The sequence below is a fragment of the Copidosoma floridanum genome, unplaced genomic scaffold, assembly GCF_036245765.1.
Source record: "Copidosoma floridanum isolate Cflo_tuat_1 unplaced genomic scaffold, Cflo_Japanese_pri ptg000019l, whole genome shotgun sequence".
Classification (NCBI taxonomy): domain Eukaryota; kingdom Metazoa; phylum Arthropoda; class Insecta; order Hymenoptera; family Encyrtidae; genus Copidosoma; species Copidosoma floridanum.
Genome location: NW_028321896.1, coordinates 10,668,281 through 10,689,367, shown reverse-complemented (window position 1 = coordinate 10,689,367; position 21,087 = coordinate 10,668,281). Strand labels below are relative to the sequence as shown.

The 21,087-nt window shown below is 38.1% G+C and overlaps 1 protein-coding gene across 2 annotated transcripts; it reads right to left on the bottom strand.

Annotated features, from left to right (window-relative positions):
* Positions 1 to 821: 821 nt before the first annotated feature.
* On the bottom strand, positions 822 to 20,172 carry CLIP-190 (Cytoplasmic linker protein 190). Of its 2 annotated transcripts, XM_089593455.1 has the most exons (21): positions 19,987 to 20,172; positions 18,877 to 19,018; positions 13,310 to 13,378; positions 12,615 to 12,767; positions 11,959 to 12,117; positions 10,151 to 10,367; positions 9,719 to 9,947; positions 8,908 to 8,961; positions 7,199 to 7,339; positions 6,953 to 7,117; positions 6,296 to 6,316; positions 5,401 to 5,581; positions 4,688 to 5,326; positions 4,485 to 4,606; positions 4,098 to 4,410; positions 3,875 to 4,026; positions 2,076 to 3,793; positions 1,906 to 1,996; positions 1,609 to 1,835; positions 1,352 to 1,527; positions 822 to 1,280 (listed from the first exon to the last, which is right to left on the bottom strand). In XM_089593455.1, exons 2-21 carry the CDS (start codon positions 18,980 to 18,982, stop codon positions 1,234 to 1,236), a joined length of 4,980 nt encoding a protein of 1,659 aa, XP_089449581.1. In that variant the 5' UTR covers positions 18,983 to 19,018; positions 19,987 to 20,172; the 3' UTR covers positions 822 to 1,233. The 2 variants fall into 2 exon arrangements, with proteins under 2 accessions (XP_089449581.1, XP_089449582.1); XM_089593456.1 differs by lacking the exon at positions 13,310 to 13,378.
* Positions 20,173 to 21,087: the final 915 nt, after the last annotated feature.

Sequence of the window (21,087 nt, the reverse complement as noted above, 5' to 3'; positions counted from 1 at the left end):
TCTGCTGTTGATGAATATTAAAAAAAATCGAACGAAGTTACTTTAGGTCGTCTTTTTAGTAGGTATGTATTTTATCTCACGATTAAAAATTCAATCAGTTTTTATTAGATGTAATAAATATATCGCATACCATTAAAAAAAAACAGCTTATTTATTAAATCGAAATTTTTTTTTCGGTATCACGCTCAAACGCTGCCAATATAAAAAACGTGTCTGAATATAATTTTTACACATAAATATAAATGGTAATTTGAAAAAAATCTGGAAGAGAAGAACAGGTATACTTTTTTTTTCCAAAACAATTTTACTTTCACTGTACGTTGAAGTAAATGAAAAATCATTTATGTCTTTTAGACCCTCGTACGGAGAGAGAAGAAAGCCCGATAACTCAAATTTCTTTTCATGTCTTCTTTTGAATTATTATCGTTTTCCCATTTACATAATAATTACAAAAGTATGTGTAATATAGCTAATAAATACAGTCAGCAAGGTGATTGTTATTTTTTTTTTAACTATCATTTATTAGTGTATTTTGTTAACTCGTTTGAAGAACTACAAATGTTATTCAAAATGTCTTAAAAAATTTAATTCTTAACGTTAAAGAAAAAAATTTTTTTTTTCAATAAAATACATTTATACATCTATCAAAAATAAGATAAAAGCATGAAAACAGTACAAGGTGCTGTTACGTGAGAAAGAGGAATTTAAATTAATTGCAAGAATTTAAAGGGATGTTAATTGATCTTTTAGTATAATATGGGTAAAAAATTAAGTGCATTTTTTGATCAAATAATTTTAGTTCTATATTTTTATAATCAGGTGTTTATTTTACTAGTAATTCGTTTTAATTGAAAAAAATTTAAGGAAGTTAAAATACATCATAAAAATTAATCAAATACAGTTTGTTTTTACACAAATAGCTCATGAATAAAAAGTTCTATGTTTTTCAAGAAAATGTGGTGGAATATATTATATGGTCGAAGTCTACTGTATGTGCAACTAATTGCATAAAATGAAGTTGAATTACAAAGGAGTAAAAGTATCGACAATTGTTTTTACAGGAAAAATTCAACATTTTCATAAATCAGTTTTGAATAAATTAATAGCAAATATAAATACAATTTAGTAAGCAACAGTAAAAGTTACTATAAAATAATAAATATAGACCTATACATTTTTTCGATGTTTTACAAAAATATAATTTTTAGCTTTAACAGTAATTGTGGCAAGATTTTAATAAGTTTCCGTGTCTTCACAAGCCTGGGTGTCATGCCCAAACACTGTAAATAAAAAATTTGTAAATAAATATATAAAAAATCATCAGAAAAAAATATACAAAAAATAAACGCACTTTCGCAATTGTCACAGTATGGTCTTTGAGCAGGTACTTTTTTATCAGTTTTTATAGGTGCAGGTGGGTCGGGATCTTGATCTTGTTTAGGACAATCTTCCGTTTCGTGTAAATCAAATTGATCGCAAATATCACAGAACATTCTAGGAGGTTGCGATTTCTTTTCAATTAAATTACTAAAAAAAAAAAAAAAAAAAATTAGAAATGTCATGAATACAAGTCGGAGTACTATGATTATTGGAAAAATAGCTGCTTACTAATTATAATCGTCAGCTTCTTGAACAGGAATACCCATTTCAAGTACTTGAATTTTGCAAGCCATCTTTTCATTTTTACGCTGCATGTCGACGATGACAGAGTTCAAAAATTCTATTTGGCCCTTAGCTAAGTCATGTTCTTCTTTTAGTTGTTCAAAATCCGACGTAGCGCTTTTCATGATTGGTTCAGTCTTTTGATTGGCTACTTTATGGTTTGTTTTATCATTCTGAAAGTAATTTTTATTTAATGGAAAAACAAGTAATTTAAATACAAAGTTTAAATACGATTGTACTCACATTTGTGCTATTTTTCAACTGTTCATTAGTAATATTTAACTTTGCCACTGCCTCATTGTAACTCTTAGATAATTTTTTATTTTCTTTCTCTCTGAAAAAAAAAAAAAAAAAAATTACCAATGAATATCATTTTAAGTGATTTAGTTAATTTTTTTGTTTACGATTCTCACAATTGTCTTTGAGATTCCTCCAACAGTTTTAATTTTTCATTTTCATAATTAATTTGACCCACTAGGTTTTGTATCCTCTCTTCCAATTCATTTTCTGAGTTCCTAAGGTCAGCAATTACTTTATCCCTCGACTTAATATCATCCACATGTTTTTTTATAATATCTTCAGTGGCTTTTTGTTTTTCTTCATAATCGTGCATCATTTTCTTTGTTGCTTCCTCCGTTCGTTTTAAATCTTCCAAAGCTTTGTCTTTCAAACCAACATCTTTCTCATACCTTTTCAACAAATCTTCAGTACAAGTTTGCTTACTCAACAATTCTTGTATTGATTTCTCTTTACTATCTCCAATCTTTTTTAACTCGACAATAGCAGCTTCTTTAGAAGCAAGCTCCTGCTCGTGTTTTTTCAATAATTCATCTAATTCTTTTTGTTTATCTTGACTACTAATACTAACTTGATCCTCACAGAGCTTTTGCAGTTCAGTAATTTTGTTTTCCAACTGAACCATCAGCTCGGTTTTATTCACTAGATCACTTTTCAAGGTACTAATATTGGACTCTAAACTTTTTTCCCTTTCACAAAGAGACGATATGCGAGTAGCATTAGAAGCGATTTCTTTATCCTTACCCGATACATCTTCTTGCAAAGTTTGGATCTGTTGCCTCATCGAATCACTATTTTCTCTCTCACTACCCAAATTATCGCTCAAAACTTGCACTTCTTTTTCCTTCTGCGATACCACATTCTCCATTTCCATGCATCGCTGATTCAATTTCGCATTATTTTCCGAGCTTAAAACTAATTCCTTATTCAATTCATCTAGATGATTATTTGATTCTTTCAAGGCCGTATCCAAAGTACGCTTCTCATCCTCGAGCTGCTGTTTCAAATTGGCCACTTCCAGTGCCATTTGAGATTCCAAATTAACATTGGACGATTTGAGCAGCGTCAGCTCCGTGAGAGCATCGTTGTACTTGTTACTAATTTCAGCCAAAGACTTTTTGGCCTCTTCCCTCTCGCTCTTTAAATTCTCTAAGCCACTAGTAAGCTCCTTGATCTGCGCGTCTTTATTTACAACAACACTATCTAAATCTACAGCACGCTGTTTCGTAGCATTCAAACTATCGTTAAGCTCCTTTATGGTTGCATCCATGGACTGTTTGTCGCTCAACAACTGTGCGTTTGATTTTTCTAAACTATCGAGATCGCTCCCTTTTTCGTTAATCTGCTGCTCGAGATTGCCCAGCTGCAACTTTTCGCTCTCGCATCGCTCGCGAGCTTCAGCCAGTTCTTTCTCGAGCCTGGCGTTGTTTTCCCGATGAGTCTCGAGGGAACTCGTCAGACCCGCCAACTCCGAGGATTGTTTCTTCAAACTTTCCTGGAGATCGTTGTTCTTATCAACCAGTTCTCGCTCGACGGCCTGGCTCGCGGCGATTTTTTCGAGAGCATTTTGCGTTGCCAGTTTTTCCGACGCTACCTGCGTCTTGAACACCTCGTTTTCGGATCTAAGCTGCTCCAACAGAGAGTTGGCTTTGCCCAGACCCTGTTCAACGTCATTTGCCTTGGACTGCGCAGCTGCTAGCGATTTCTGCAGTTCGAATTCGCGCTCGCGAGCTTTGTCGAGTTCCTTTTCCTTTTGTCGCAAGTCTTCGCTGTACTTGACGAGTTTGTCCGAAGAGTCGACCGATGTGCTGACCACACTAGAAATTTCAGCTTCCTGTAAAAACAAGAGGAAATTATCATTGATGTTGTTGCGTTGGAAGAAAGAAGCATTTGATTTAGGTCGAACATAGCTGACCAGTTTTTCTTTTTGGCTCGTCAGCTGTGAAATTTTTTCTTCGGCTCTGCCGAGCTTTTCCGTAAGTTCAGATACGTTGGCTTCGTACATGCGCAATTCGCTCTCTAAATTGGTTTTGGTCTGTTCGGATAGACTCAGGGTGTCTCTCAATTCTAAAATCCAAAATATCGAGCAAACATATTTGATGTTAATAAAAAAACAATAATGTTTACGATGTGATTACCTGATGTCTTTTCCGAGAGATTTTTTATCTCTTCAACCTTATTTTCTATGATCGACTTCAAGCTGTCGAGCTCCTTTTCGAGAGCACTGAGCCCCGACGATTTCTGAGAGACGTCAGCGGTAATACTTTGAATCGTTTTAATTTTATCACCCATCTGTTCTTCAAATTGCCTTTTCATAATTTCTAGCTCCTCAGTTTTGGAACTCTGAATTTTTGTCAGTTCCTCGTCCTTCGCTTTAATGCACTCTTCTAACTTGCTCAGCTGCTCTTTCAATCCAGTATTTTTTTCCATCAATGAAGCAACATCGTCTTCCTGAAAACAAATACATCACCGCCATCATTCCAATTCAACGATCAACGCCCATGGGGTAGTTTGCAAAAATGTACCAATTTAGTTTTCTGATCCGCAAAAGTTTTGACTTCCATTTCGTGCTCACAAACCATTTCATCGATTCGTTTGCCCAGAGACGCGTTTCTCTCGTCGGAATCTTTCAACTTGGTATTCAAACCTGAACAACACCAATTTCAGCTTAACCCAATCGTGATGATAAAAAAAAAAAAAAAAAAAAAAATCATCTTTCCATACGTACCCTCGAAGTCAGCCGAAATTTTGTTAAATTTGTCCTCCTTCTCCGCGCACGCATTCTTCAGCTGCTCCAATTCGCCAGAAAACCTCTCGGCGTCCCTGGCCTTCCCTTCCAGCTGCTCGATTTGCGAGTCCCGCGAGCTCAGCTGCGACCTAAACGACTCCGACAGCTCTTGAATTTGCAGAGCACTCTCCGCCTTCAGTTTCTCCAAAATACCCTCCTGCGTGGCGAATACCTTCCGCGACTCCTCCTTCAGTTCCGAGGACTTGCTCCTCACGAGCTCCTCCTTCTCCCTCAACGCCCTCTCGTGCTCCTCGACGAGCCTAGCTGTTTCCACCCTGTTACTCTCGGCGATGCTCCCGATGCTCCCTTTGAGCTGCCCGATTTCCTTACGCAGCTCCTCCGTCTGGGTGTCGAAGCTGTTTCGGAGCTCATCGACGTAGGCGCACTTTTCCCTAAGCTCCTTGGCCGTGGCATCGAGCTGCTTTTGCAAATTCGACCTGCACTCCTCCCAACGCGACTGCTCCTTTTCGTTTTCTTCCTGTCTCTTGCGCGCCTCCTCCAGCGACCGGCTCTTCTCCTCAACGAGCTTTGCAAGCTCAACTTTCGCCCTTTCCAGCTCCTCGGCGCGTCTTTGTACATCTTACAAGTGTTTGGAACGTATAGTTGTACAATCAATGATGATTTTGAGCGACATATATACAGAGCCAACTCACCGAGAAATTCGCTCTTCTCCCCCGCGGCGGCACTCTGGGTTTCGAGTCTCAGCTTCGTCAGCTCCTCCTCGGCCTCGAACAGCTTCGTGCCGTCTCGCTCGAGCTGTATCACCCTCTCCCTTTCCTCCGAAAGTTGCTTCTCCAGCTCCTTGATTTTGCTCTCGTATTTCGCATTTGTCACCTGGTTTCGAGGGAAAAAGTTCGTAAAATCATGGATTTCCCGCGAAATCGTATTTTTTTTTTTTTTTTTTTTTTTTTTTTTTTAATCAACACAGAGGACATCGGAATGTATCAGCGATATCGAGAAGAAACATAACGAAAAAAAAAAAAAAAAAAAAAAGAAAACAAAAATCGTGTATATCAAAAGCAGTGTGTTTAATTCATACTCTCTACGAAAACTAATAAGTTTGAGAAAATACAGTATTATTTGCAATCAAAAGAAAAAAAAAACTTTTTCGACTTAAGTGTAACAAAATTAAAAAAAAAAAATCATACACATATGCATCTCACACCAACCAAAATCCTTTGGAAGTACAGAACCAACCAAACAAAAAAAAAACAAAAAAAAAGAAGTATAGTAAGTACAGCTAATACTTAGTACCTAGTAGAGCAATGACACAATATTCAAGCATCAAACAACGTAATGTTGTTTCAAAGCAGTGCGCGAGAAAAGCTCGTCAAAAGTGCAACGTACATACATACACACGTAGGTACTAATCTATGTTAAACGAGAAAAAGCAAAGAACGCAGCTACAAGCAGAGAGAAAACGTAAAACTCTGAGGGAAGCGAGTTTGATAATGCAGGTGGATTCAGAAAAATCATGACGAAGCAAGCCGTGCAGAACATAATGGTGAGCGTGTCCTCGCACCCGGTGGATCGGCAGTGTATACTCACAAGTTGGTCGCTGGAGTCGTTCTGAAAATAAATGAAAAACGAAAATGTTTGCCTAAAGTTAGTTCGTTGCATGTATTGACTGGAGGGCCTCGCTCGTATACAGTTCAAGTTAAAGCTTCATTTAGTACTCTATTAATCTAAACCGGGTGATGGTTATTTTTTGTATTACTTGACGCATCAACCCACCACTAAAACCGGTTGTTAATTAAATTGTAAAAAAAGCTCCTTCAATTGTTATTATAAAAATTAGTTTGTGGTGTAACCTTGGATTGAACTCGAGTTTACTTTGTGGTGGTGATACAAAGTGACAAATGACTTTTCAAATCAACGGTTTCAACGATAGCATACAATGGAAAGTTAATGACGTGGGTGACACTAAATCAAAACAAATATTGGCATTCGTTAAAATATATGCTTCGATGAGTCCATTACAAGTTATTCGAGCCACTACAGCAGCTACCTCCACCTGACTACTATATGCATTAATAAAAAGTTTCAAAAAAAAGGGGGGGGGGTCAAAGGGTACAAGTGCAGGTCTCGCGAATAAAAGAGGAAACAACTGTACTCGCATATCATATGGACAATCTGCGACTCTTGTGCAATTTTAATTTACCTATACCACCTTTGAGCAGACAGAGACAAAAAACACATCCGTACCTGTACGTCGTCCTTGTGTATCGATTCCTCCTCGAAGCGGAACAGCAGGTCCTCGCATTTCCTTCGCTCGTCCTCCAACTGCGCGCTCAGGTGTTCCTTCTCCTCCAAAAGTTTCGCCAACGCGCTCTGCGTCTCCTGGGCGGCCTTTTCCGTCTCTTCGCAGTACTGAAGCGACAATCGTCAAATTAATACAAAACTACGCGGCTCAATTTTTTCGAGAAATACTCCCGATGGGCGCGTCCGTACCTCGGCAAACTCTTTCTTCAGGGCCGTGGTGATCTTTTCAGCCTCGTCCGCCTGGCTAGCGGCCTTTGTCACGCGCTCGCGCTCGAGGTCCCGCTCCCTGCGCAAGATCTCGATCTCTTTTTGCCTGTCCTTCAGCAGGTCCTGGAATCATTGCAATTTCCTTAGCCAGTCTTGGCTTTCTGTGTGATTTTTTTCCCACTCGTGTTTACATGGATACAATGGTTCGTCTGTGGGCAGCGAACTACTTTACTAACTACGGACAATTACTTTTTGCAGGACATCCTTTTTTTTTTTTTTTTTTTTTTTTTTTTTCGAGGTTTCACTTTTTTTTGCTTATTTGTCAGAATATTAAGTACTTTCTACAACAAACGATAACTAAAGTAAAAAAAAAAAAAAAAATACTACATTTCTTTCTAAAATTATATTAAATATATACAGCTACGTGTCTACGAAGCGAGGAAGAAAAAAAGAAGAAATTTCCGCCAAAAGTTGGAAATTGGTGAAAAAATCAACTCTTTATGCAAATAGATTTATTCAATAGTGTATGAGGTTGATTACATTTTTCATTGCTGAAAAAGTTTATGGGAAAAATGTGAGTGTATAGGATAGTTTATTGTTGAAAATTACACGATAACATACATATACTTTTCTGGCACATACAAAATAATTACCCTACACGTTACAGCCTCGTTTCTACGTCAATGCGGTTACACAACTGATCAATACTTTTTCTACTTAACATTACTCTCCAAAATATACAACCAACTGTACAAGTTTAACAAATTGATATCTACACTTTTCCAATACAGAGCTGCCATCTGCACCGTATTTTTTTTTTAACCAATAACCAATTTTCCAACATAGATATACTGCAATCCTTTGTTAAAGTTAATTAGATTATTTTTCCACATGCACTTTATGTGTAAGCATAATAATACTCAATTCAGGCGGTCAAATATTGCTGAATCTATGAATGAAGCTTGAACGTAACGTGTCATGCGTCAGTGTCGAAAAATATAAACTACAATTGCAATAAAACTAAAAAAAAAGATTAGTTAACTACTCCGTAACACTGTAGTTGTACGAAATTATTCAAGAGGCCAGTAATCGTGTGTTTTTTTTTGCCGATCACGTACCTCATTAAATGTAATTTTATAAAATTATTATGAAAACTTTTATTTTGTTATTTAGAAAAAAAGAAAAGAAAAAAGTAGCAAATCAAAGTTGTTGTAGTAATTATTATCATTTACCAAAATACACCGTAAAAATCATGATAAATGTCATTTTGTAGTTCTTTCCGGTTGAACAATAAATACGCCATACCCACCTCTTCAGCAGATAGCAATCGGATGGTTGAACCTGCGAGTTTAGGAAGTACAAGGGATATCATAATTTTATTTATACACAAGGCAAAGAAAATCAGACGGACAATAGGAAAAAGCAAAGTATCCGCGTAACGCACATTACAAACAATTATTATTTCGTTCACAGATTCAGCTTACGTCTATATATATGCTAGCAATTATTTTTCGTGCACAATTTTATTCGACATGGTAAACAATACATTCATGGCTTGTTCTAACGTACAATCTGGGTTACAAGGAATCACGCATGCCACGACACAACTCTTATCCACCAGCAACCACAAGTACCATATACCCTGGGAGGGGGAAAAAAAAAAATACCAAAAAAGATAAGGATGATCTCACCTGCGTCGTTTTTCGTACGGGTGTCGAGGTGCGCGGTAAGTTGGCCTTCTGTAACTGTTAAGACGGCACAAGTAGGTACTAAAAACAACTCAACATAACGACAAACAGTACAGCGGGTATGTAATGTCGCTTCCATGCAAGTTCTGCGTCTCGATGAGTAAACACGCGTGCCAATTATCAATGATAATATTAATTTGTAGCGTTACAGCATCAACGATGACGTGTATACAAGTATAAACACAAATGTAGCGTATATATATATACATGGGTATTATTCGTAATTTGAGATCTCTGCTGCTGCTGCTGAAGGGGCCCCTCCTTCATCATCGCAGTTGACTTTGATTATTACATATTGTACAACATGTCCACAACAGGGTTGGGCTTTTACTGCCTTTTCACATATTTTAATGTACAATAATCGTTTGTGTGTATACACATTGATTTTTTTTTTTTTTTTTTTTTTTTTTTAAGAAGACTCAACGTGGCACAGACCGGCTATACAACATTATTAGTTTTCGTTAGTGTCTATTTACAATACATTTTAAAGACGCGCGTAATTTTCCAAATAATTTCCCCCTAAAAAAAAAAGAAAAAAAACTTTCTACAACTGAAACAAAAGACAAAAGACAAAACAAACCAACAGGTGTGTGGTTAGAAAGCACGTAAACATGGAGTTAAAACCCCGGAGATTGTCGACACACGTGTGAGTACATAAAATGTAGACATAACAGGGAGAAAGGGAGAGTCATCAGGGGACCCTGGGAGCCCGAACAGACATGAGAGTTCTTCAGTCGGGCAGTGCGAATCTTACCCTGGAGCTGGCGGTGGACGCGGCGGTGGCCCGGCTGGCGATGCTGGTCGTGGTACTCGTCACCGAAGCCAGGGACTCGCGCGACCCTGCCCTGCTGCGCAGCAGCGACACGTTCAGGGACGCTCCCGTGGGCCTCTGCGCTTGGCACGTCGAGCGCCTGCTGGACGGCGATCGGCTCACCTTGTGCATAGGCGCGAACAAGCCATGCTTCGCCTTGCACTCAAAGTACCTGCACGCGGGGCATATATACCCATCGGGGCACGGAAGTTAGTTTTTTTTTTTTTTTTTTTTTTTTCTCCACGTCTTAGGAGGGAAATGGCGCGCGCTTCGCCGAGGAGGCACCCGCAACGCCGATCTACCGATCAGAGATTTTCTACGCACCGCCGGCGAAGCGCGCGTCATGTTCATAATATATGTAGATCGTCACAGCACCTCTTGTCAGCGACGGAGCCGTCGTTCTTGCCGACTGGGTCGTCCAGCTCGACGCCGCACCAATCGCCCGTGGCGAATTCCGTCGCTCCCATGTACCTCAGCACGCCGGTCTTGCTGCCCTGGCTAGACGACACGATCACCCGTTCGCCGATCTGCAGCTCCTTCGTCGTCGTCGTCGCTGTCGTCGCCGTCGAGGCCAGACTCGTCGTCGAGGTGTCTGTTTGACGTGTAGGGGTCGGGACGAGGCACACAGAGAGAGAGAGAGAGATCGGTAAAAATCGGTATGCATATACATCATAGGTATGGCGTTATATATATATGTAGGCCTCGTACTTAAACGAGGATTTAACGATGGCTATTACAATAAAGTGCCTATACTTATGGTGATAAAAACAATAAATGGGCCGGGGGTGTGGACGGAGGGAAGGCGTTTTTGTGCGTAATGCGCGTGCACATGCGTACATTGTACATGTGGGTTATTGCATCGTCATTGTTCTCGGCTATTTCATTATGCAACAATGGTGACGATGATAATCAGTGGTCGTTGGTTGCGAACCACCACAGCTCGGTTGACTCAACTGTTATAGAGGCTTATTTTGTGCATCGTGCGTTTATTTAAACATATATGTATACGTATAAGGTGTATATGGAGATGCGTGCATAATGAGATTCGCTCTCTTGAGCAGCTGCACGGTTGCTTTGACATCGAGGCAAGGGGGGGAGGGAGTCGGTGTCTTTTGACAGTCAATTAGAAGCTATTTTTTATCCTTGAGCATAAATTCATGTTATCTCTTGGATACTTTTAACCCTCGGTTCGGTAACAATTTTTTATTTCTTTCAAACGTTTGATTCGGCGAGCATCCATTGCTCTGCTCCCACATGAAGATACGCGAGTGGGCAATTTTACATGTGCGTGCAAAAATTGATTTTACGATTATGTTATCTTTCATAGTGACCTCGACTATTATTTGGACTGCATGCTGTTTGTCCACTATAATGTGCTTCGTTAGGAATGTGACTCGTTCCTAATTAAATTTGCGAATGTTAATTATCACGCGTTATCGAGTAGCCATTGTCTGAAATATACATGTCAAGGGGAAACAGAATTCTTTTGGCTTTTATACCGATTTTACAGAATAGAAGATATTCGTTTCATCGACGACAGCCTAATCAAGAGACACGATTTTTGTGATTTTCTTTGTTTGTTGATTAAAAAAAAAAAAAATTTGAGCCTCAATGGCACTGTTTTCTACACAAAATACTCCACCTGTGTTCTTGATAAAACAAAGCCCATGGTTTTTCCACTCAGACTTCGTGACTGTATACAAAAGCGTGGAAAGATAAGATTGATAGAGAACATGAATAAGAAAGAAAAAAAAAATTGCGTATGGACGTGAAAGTGCGCATGACAAATGTGATACCGATCCCATATGAAACAGGCACATGTACCTACATGATATACAAAATAGTAAAAAGCGCGGCAAGCATGTATATAAAGAGTACGTGTGGGCGTGCGAGGGATGAACAAAAAAGTAAAAGCCATCAGGAGACAGGTGTACAAACACACATATGTATAGAGAAAAAAAAAATCACAGAGTAAAAATAAAAAAAACCTATGAATAAATAAATCTACATCTATACGTAGCGTTGTCACAGACATATACGTGTCTGTGAAATACTTTACATATATACCTACAACTGATCGCAAGTCATACATATAATATATAGTAAACAAAAAAGAGGACACAGGCAGTAAAACGTGTGTATAAAGTTTCAGCGTTGAGAGCCGTACTTGGGCCGGAGCTTACTTAGCGAGGATTTGGTGAGGCCGGGCTTGTCGACGGGCGAGGACGCGCTGACGGGCGCAGGTATCGGCTGCCTCGTGAGCCGCGTCAGCCGTGAGAATATTCCGCGCTTTGGCTCGCACTGAAAGTAGCGACAGCCGGCCACCGATCCGTCGTTTTTACCTAAAATAGAACACGAGGCAGACAGACATACGAGTAATGCATGTGGTGATACGAGGGGTGTTGAAAAAAACAAAAAAAAAAAAAAGAAAAAAAAAGGAATGAGTGCTGACGTTGTACTGTATGTTTTTCGAGTGAAACAACTCTACTTCGAAAACGAATGTTCATTCTTCGTTAATGTGTATCTGTAAACGAGCCATCACCATCCTGGCATGCATCGAAGTGAGCTCTCTTTTTATGGGCTATGTTATTGTCTTGCGTAACGCGCGGTGCTAGTACCCGTTGTTCTCAAGTATAAATGAAAATAGTATACAGGACTCCAAAATCCAAGACGCGATTAATCACTTGCGGTTTTACAATTTTATTAGCTTGCACGCGAAAATTGGTGCATAACTGTACATTGATTCGTTGTTCGAAGTAGATTTGTTATCTTCTGGTCAAAGAGGTAATGTATAGCTGCGTGGGTGACGTGCAATATACATATATATAAATATGCTTACCGATGGGCTCATCGAGGACGATGCCGGCCCAGTCGCCGGGTGCAAATTGCGTTTCGCCGATGTAGGCGATTTGACCGGGTTTCGTGCCACCGACCCAGACATGATCGCCGATAATGAAGCTGTCGGTGTCCTCCGTTAGAACGACGCTATTATCTGTACGGGGATTTCAAGTCAACGTCAGCGAGGTTTTGTGCGCTATGAACTCTTTTATTCTTTTTCTTCTATTTTTTCAAAATTTTTAGTTTATTTATTGCGAGCTTCTTACCGATCTCGCTTTTTAACAGTTTTTTTTTCTTTTTTACATTTGTTTTAATTTGAAGATTAATAAGTTTACTTCAGATGTGAAATTTCATCTGGATCTAATTTACTTATTGCGTGGTGAAAATATTTGTTAGAGAGAGAGACAATCAATACCTCAACAATTCAGTGTTGTTCATAATGTATTAAACAAATTTTCTTTTTTTTTTATTCCAACCAACAATCGTGCAAGATACAGGGCATGCTGGTAGTTCAAACAAAAGTAGATCAAAAAATCCAAAACTACAAAAAAAAAAAAAAAAAAAATCTCTACACATGATGTAGTTATACTTTCTACGCTGAACACCCGGTGATTCGCTCGTATATATATATTTTTTTTTTACCTCTGAAACACCAATTTTACTTGATGTAGCGATAAGGAAGTGCGACACACCTACCTGATCCTCTGCGCGTTCCGGTATTGCTCGATCTATGGCTCGGCACCTCCAAAATTGGTTCCATCTTATCTGGACGATTCATGCAACACAACATTGGTTTTCGTACTCCACGTATACAAGCCACACACACATCGACAACCGCGTTATGAAATCCAAGCGTTCCGTCACCACAAGTATACACAGTGTTAGATGTGATTATACGTGTTTTAGTAGAATGAAATTGGAAATGACACCAACAGACCAAGCGATAGCGACAAGCTGTTGGGAGAAATCTCTGACTCGCAAAACTAATTAATACGACTTCTTATTAATCCGTAGGGAATTTTTTTACTAAATACTTTAAACATTAACTCGCAATTTCATATTTTTTCTAAACAAGATTCGTCTTGGCTTAAAGGCAGTCGTAAAAACTATTGTAACTACTATAATTGTTGGAAATTTCAATACTTTTAATTATTTTTTGTACCGAAACCAATTATACATCCATTCCCACCCTCCCTCGCCCCTCCAAAATAATTAATTTTCATGTGTACCTATGAGTGGAAAAAAAATAAATAAATAAAACAAAATAAAGTTCTCTATCCGTTGGCTATGTCAAGCGCCGTTTAAACACACATATGCATGCATCAACAAGCCAACACGATATGTTAAAGACTACGTGCATACTTGCAGATGTATATACTACGTTGCGCGCCTACGTAACATACAATAAAAAAATAATCTGTCAAGAAAATAAAAAAAAAAACCGACTGTTAATCGGGCCCGTAACAATCGGCGGCGCGATACCGGTCACAGCTGCAAACTCGATTAACCAGATCAAAAAGCCGCAGCTACACCTATACCGCCCCCACGCGTCACGTAAATACATGTAGCGCCCGGCGGCGCTCGGGTGCATAAACAAACAATGTTCTCGGGAGATGGATCTCGTTAGAGCCTATTGCCGATGCATCGGAAATACCGAGCGCGTTGCGCAACTGCGATGCATCAAAGTCGTTCCGACCGAAAAGATAGCAGATGTATATGCCTCGTACATATATACACGAACAATGGATATTTAGGCACAGCAGTCGTCGTCTTGATACACAAGCGCCCGTCAATGGCAAAAATAAACACTGTATGCATCACGTGTACGCGCGCCCCAAACGATCCTCTTCCTCTCCCGCTTTCGACCATCAGATCGTCATTAAGATTAAGAGAGAGAGAGAGAGAGAGAAAAACCACTCCCGTGCAGGAAGTCATGGCGCAGTTTTGTGATTATAATGTCTTTTTATATTATTTGGCGAGCTGCAGATTAAATGTGATCTACTGGGAGCGTATCACAGGGGGGAGAAGGAAAGTTCATCATTCTGGACAGGAACGAGATTAGGTGGACGCTGTAATCCTCCCGCGGGGCGCGAGAGCACAATTAACTATACTTATATATATATACAAGGACCGTGGGTGTGCAATAGTTGAAAGCTCACTCACCAAGTCAGCAGCGAGTGAGTGTATAAGTATCATGCATGGGTACGTGGGCAGCTCGAGTGCGGCTTGATGTATATCGGCGATTGCGGGCGATTGTCACGTGTTGCGGGTAAGTACCTATACCTAGCCACTTGTATATCTTTTGAAGAGAATAAATTTTATATGTGTACGTTTATATATCTCGGAACTAGTGTGTGTTTACATTTAGTCGATCGAGTGGATATTTATTATTATTACGGCAGGAAATGATTGAGGTGACCGATTTTCGTCGGTACGCGCGAGACACTTTGTTTTTTTTTTACATAATTTTCGAGTGGCTAAGCTTATCTATGCAATTGAAAAATTTTAAGGATTCAGGTAAATTGAAATTTTAGCCTATATATACTTGGTCGAACTTTATTCGGGAGCCTACGTTGGACTCGATTCATTTGCCAATACTACTAATCGGAGTAGATTATTCATTTTTTTTAAACACAGTGCACGATTAAATATAATTTTCAAGTCAAACGCGAATTTAAAATAGATAAAGCGATGGATCTCTCGGTATTCCGAGTAATTTGTGTAATGGCACACGCAGCCGCGCGATCAGTGATTTTTAAAATTTTGTTGAATCATCTCAAGATGAAAGCGTTTGCGACCTGCAATTAATTTCCATCCTCCACCGTAACAAGCTCGATTTTCATCGTCAAAGAGCACGCGCTTCCTACAATTTTTTGCAAACGCGATAGGGTCACGGTGTGAGAACAAAGTTGCGCAACGCGACCGATTTTTAGTTTTGTTTTTCCTTTAAACGAAAACGACTAATTCAATTCCTCGCAAAACCGTGTTCGCGCTGTTAATTACCATCAACAACAATAGGCCTCTCGGAGAAGAACTACAAATAGATGTCTCAACCTTCCATTGGATGTTTTTTTGTCGTTTTCGCGATTTCCATTTACATCGCCGGCAACAATTATAATTGAAATACCGATCTCCGCAGGAAAATGTATAACGAAACAGCGATCGGGTATACGTTAATTTTCACGTTTGTAGTCAAGGCCGCATCTGAAACCAGATCTCACAAAACGAGAAATCGACAACGGGATCGGCAAAAGAGACCTTCGTTGGTTGAATATTGAGAGGTGATTCTTAAGATGCGAAATGATTGATGATCAGGAATGAGAAACGTGAGAAAAGCGCTCGGTCAATGGCGCGTATACTTATAAGGCAACGCTATGAAATGTGAATAAGACTCGTGTAAACACGTGGTAGAAAGTTTTTTTTTCAGCAATTTATATTGCGACAAGTGTGCATATATAATTTTACGGTCGATCGAGCCCCAACAAGCGTACGTACAAAATCAACCGAACAACCTGATACTCGCGTATATATACGTGTAAAAAAATACCCTGGGTGTCAGGCTGATACCGATTTCATGTCCCAATGTACAAACACAGCAACCGTAGTCGGCCCAACAACTTATTAACCTCGTATGACAGATCATTTTAACACTTTCCGGGAGAAACAAGGTAGCGTAGAAGCCAACAAGTTGACCATGACACGCGGGAAAAATACAACAATGTGCAGAGTTAAAAAAAAAACAAAAAAACAAAAATCGTTTCAAGTATACTCACGCGTGGATACGAACGTACGCCCGTAAAAAAAGTGCGTCACGCACGCGATTACAGCAGCTGATGCGTAAGGTTGTAACAAAACACACCAATATTATTATATCACTGTAAGGTAAGACAGAGGTGTCCTCGATAAATCGGCGGGCGATGATCGCTTACGTATGGTTGCGCATGATTCTCGTGTACTTAGTGAGAAAATTGTTGGGCTTTTGTCATTTACTTGGAATTATTTTTTGCAGTCATTTTCTTTTTTTTTTACTGGTTCTGTGTGGACGAGGATGGATGGAACACATTTGAGATCGGTACGATGCTAAGAGGAGAACACGCGCGTGGAATATTTATATGGAAAGAGATGAGCGATGATGCGTGTGTTTGGGTTGATCGAATTTTCAAGACACGCCATGTACATGAAAACGAGAAATCGTGACGCGAATTATTCGGATTTTTGAGAGGTAAGGGGGAATTTTGTTTTTGTTTTGTTTATACAAATCGAATTGTCGATTTAAGGATTTGGATTAATGTTTGTAGATTGATAGCTACTGTTTTTAAATTATGTAAAAATATTTGTAGTCGAGCTAATTGGTTTTAAATATATTACTTAGCTATTGCGTGGATTTTATAAATATTATTGTGATTAAAAATGGCAATAAAAGCAGTTAATAAAGAGAGAGAAAGATGCAAACAATAAACATTGTTAGATCAGCATTATAGTCATAGCGTTTGGCTCTTGCAATAGCTTTTAAAACCCACGATTTCGAAACTAAGTGAATGAATGTCGACGATCAATGAAAAGCATCCTCGGCTGTTATGGATATCGTTATTAATATTAATGAAGCTGTTAGCGATCTAAAATACATACGAGACTGAGTATTACCACGTTTTTAATGTTGCTTAGGGGAAAAAAAAAAAAAAAAATTATAAGCCAGCAGCCTAAAAGGCTTTCTTACTACGTATTTTTTCCCTCTCGTGCGCTAAATCCTCTCGGTCTTCCGGACAATAACTGGAGAAATCGGTACGAAGTGAGCGATTGCCCGCGCGGGAGATACGTTCGCGAATGCGATGCGATTGCGACTCTGGTGCGTGACTTGAGCTCCATTGGCGAGCTCTCTTGGATCTCGATGGCGTGGGCGTCTCGCGGAATAAAAATCGAGCCGCCGTTGCCGCAGATCGGGTTGGGGAAAAAAAAGAGGAGAGGATGGCATTTCTTTCTTTTTGCGTCGAGTCGATCTTTTACATGGTGGGAGGAAAGAAGGAGGAGGTGCCGTTGCGCGGAGTTTCTTAAATACTACGCTTGTGTCCTTAAAGGTTTGGCGAGAAGCCTTTGTTGGAGGAAGAAAAAAAGGTGGTTTAACTAATGGGTGTTACGTGTGGAATTTTCTACCAAAGCGCACGTGCTGGCTTTTTTTTTGTCATTCACGTGAACCTGATTTGGTTTTCGAGGGCTTTCGCCTCTCTCGGCGCCGTCTTTTACCGGTTTTCGTCATTAGCTCGATATAGCCGGAGCGAGTGTAGCGCAAATACTTATAGCGCGCGCAAAAAAGCATGAGGAACAAATAAAAAGTTATTATTTTTTTCCTTTCTTGATTTTTATATTCTTGACAGAATATTTTTTTTCGTTTCGATAAGATTTTTTTTATTTCACATAAAAGCTTTTTTTTTATATTATAGGGATTTCGTTTAAACATAGAAAATTGGTAGCGGTGTTATGTATAAAAAAATAATTAAACCGGACAACAAAATATGAATTACATTGTCTGACATATTAATAAAGCCTCGTAACTATGTAAACCTCTTTATTACGATGAAGAAGAGATTTACTTAACTATAAATTTCTATGGGCAATCATGCCCATTGGATATATCACCAAAATAATAAGGTCTCATTTTGTGAAAAAAAGGTATCAAGTATAAATAAAATAGGATAAAATTAACTTGATTCACAAATGAAAGTACATATAAGTATTATATTTTGATACTAACGTTTATATTTGACTGAAAAAAGAATTGGATTAGCTATGTACATTTGCCTGACTACTTAATATATATATACATTCATATTGAAATGTGGTTTCTAGTACATTTTTTGTCCAACAACTGATTTTAACTTGAAAAAAAGATTACGTCATTTTCCGTTGCTCAACATTTATTTTATGAAATGTTGCTGAATCACGACAGCGATAACTACTTGTTTATTTAACAATCGTTAAAAACTTTTTTTTTTGAGTGAGCCAAACATTTATAATACTAATTCCTTACAACGGTCAACTAACCACGAAGTTTTTATACTCACATAAAACAATGTTTTCATACTTACCAGATTCATAAGTAATGGAATTATATTCTTACCTTAACAGTATTTTTATAACAGGCATTAAAAAATAATAGGAAAAGTAATAAGATACTGACATTTTAGTACTTTTAAAAAGAAAGTAAAATAACACTGCCAAAATAGATTGATTTTCAGAAATATAAGTACGAGAGTTGAAAAACTTACTCAATGATCCAGGTGTCGATGGTATAGCAGGCTTTGGAGCAACGGTGCAAGTTGGCCTGCCAATTTTCGATGGTGGCCTTAGACCAGACGGTTTTGATTCCGACATTGTGATCACTTATTGTCCATACACTGTACAACAAAACTAAAATAATAAGAATACACACGTGTTTCGTTGCACTATCATGATTGCTTCATTTTAACAAGAAGTAATTCACAAGTTTTCGTTTAAAATCGTACATTATAATAAAAACATGTATGAGAATAATGAATTATTATTTTATGTTAATGTGCTTTTTATTATGCGACACTAGGCTGATTTTGAAGAATCTATCACGGCTGAGCTAAGACAACACAACTGAATTCAGATGAAGCTGCAGTTCCCTTTTATAACATTCCTTTTTTTAAATCACAACTATGTATTGAATGTTTTGTGTGGGTGTAAATTTCATGTCTGATACAGTACACCTCAATGATGATTGATCATAGTAAAATAATAAGATGTGTTACATGAGCAGCAAGTATAGCGTTGACAATCTCCCAAACAAGAAGTAAAAAAAATAAAAACAAAGCGACATTCTATACGCGTTTCAGCAAAGTAGGTATCAAGTCCTCTTTAATCGATACAAACAACACACGTCAAGTAATCTGTTTAAAAACCATAAGCACTGGCTTAGTCTATTAATAGAGGCTTCGTCTTCAAGCAAATCCAACAGAAAATTAAATCACACAAGTAATGAGAGAAGAGCTGTCCCTTTCACGAATAGGTGCACATAAAAAGCTGCAGCTTTCTCTTTCTTTTATTCAGGCACAAGTTATTTGGATAGAGTTGCAAAACGAAATCACGGAACTAGAGCGTAAAGTAACTCTTGAGACAATGAACATAAATTAAAAATTAGAAAAATTTGCACGGTACACGAATAGAGAGGTTAGATTTCTGTCATGCTCTGATGTCATTGAAGCTTGAAATTGAAATGTAAAAAAAAAAAAAAAAAGAAAAAAACTCTGGTAAGTTATTATTGGTGTGGGTTGTTCTACTACAAGTGTTACTACTTATGCTTCAGAGCAGACGAGGCTGTGTACTAAAAAATTAGACGTATGTATATTATATACCTCTGTGTGTGCTCTTTTTACTTATTTTTTGTGTTTCAATTTTTTTTATGCGTGTGACTTTTTTATTCGTATTTGTTTCAATTTGCACATAACACTACCTAAACACTGAACAGTTGTCTGAACACTCTGAACTCCAAGTTCAGAAAGGTTATAACATAACATGTATAAACTTAATACTATTGAGTAGAGGACAATATGTAAACACAACACCACACGTGTATATAGTACATACGTGCACAAAATCAACAAATCGGTGTTTGTGTGTGGGGTAGGTATTGTCAATTTAATTTTATCTTTCGGGTAAAGACAGCACGGTGTAGGATACATACGTAAAGTTATGTGTAGTAATCACTACTTAATTATAGTAATCACTACTAAGTAGTGCCATATAGTGAATTTTATTAAACCATATAAGTAGAATATCTGTACTTTTGGAGATCAATTTTTAGATAAAAGATAAACTGTAAACTTGCCGCAAACAGCACAAACAACGTCAACTTTTTATTTCATGTCTATAGAATTAGTTGCGGCTGGTTTATAATAATCAAAGGGACTTTGCTGTAAATAGCAATAGTTATTTGTATCAGCGCCATCTAGCGGTCTTGATTTTTTGGCCATTGGTGGCTCCTAAAATTCTCAATCAGAGCAATTTGGATTAGAGCCATTTAGTCAATTATAAACCAGCCGCAACTTATGGTAATGCTATAAAATGAAAAAATAACGATACGTGTGTTTTAGGCGGCAAGTTAACAATCTATTTTCTACCAAAAATCGACCTCCTATGTGTTTGTACTTTTGAAGATAAATTTTTAAGCATAAGATAGATTGTTAACTTGCCGCCAAAAACACATGTATCGTTATTTTTTAAATTTTATAGCTTCATAATGAGTTGCGGCTGGTTTATAATTGACTAAATGGCTCTAATCCTGAATGCTCTGATTGAGAATTTTAGGAGCCACTTTTGGCCAAAAATAAAGACCGCTAGATGGCGCTGATCCAAAATAATTATTGCTACTTACAGTAAAGTCGCTTTATTAGTTATAAACCAGCCGCAAATAATCTTATGAATAGACAATAAATAGTTGACATTCTTTATGCTAC

Coding starts and splice junctions, on each gene's coding strand:
- CLIP-190 (XM_089593455.1), bottom strand. CDS start 18,982: ATGTCGGAATCAAAACCGTCTGGTCTAAGGCCACCATCGAAAATTGGC. Junction 7,340..8,907: donor CCGTACGAAAAACGACGCAG/GTGAGATCATCC, acceptor CAATGATTCCAG/GACCTGCTGAAGGACAGGCA. Junction 1,281..1,351: donor ATACTGTGACAATTGCGAAA/GTGCGTTTATTT, acceptor TTTTATTTACAG/TGTTTGGGCATGACACCCAG.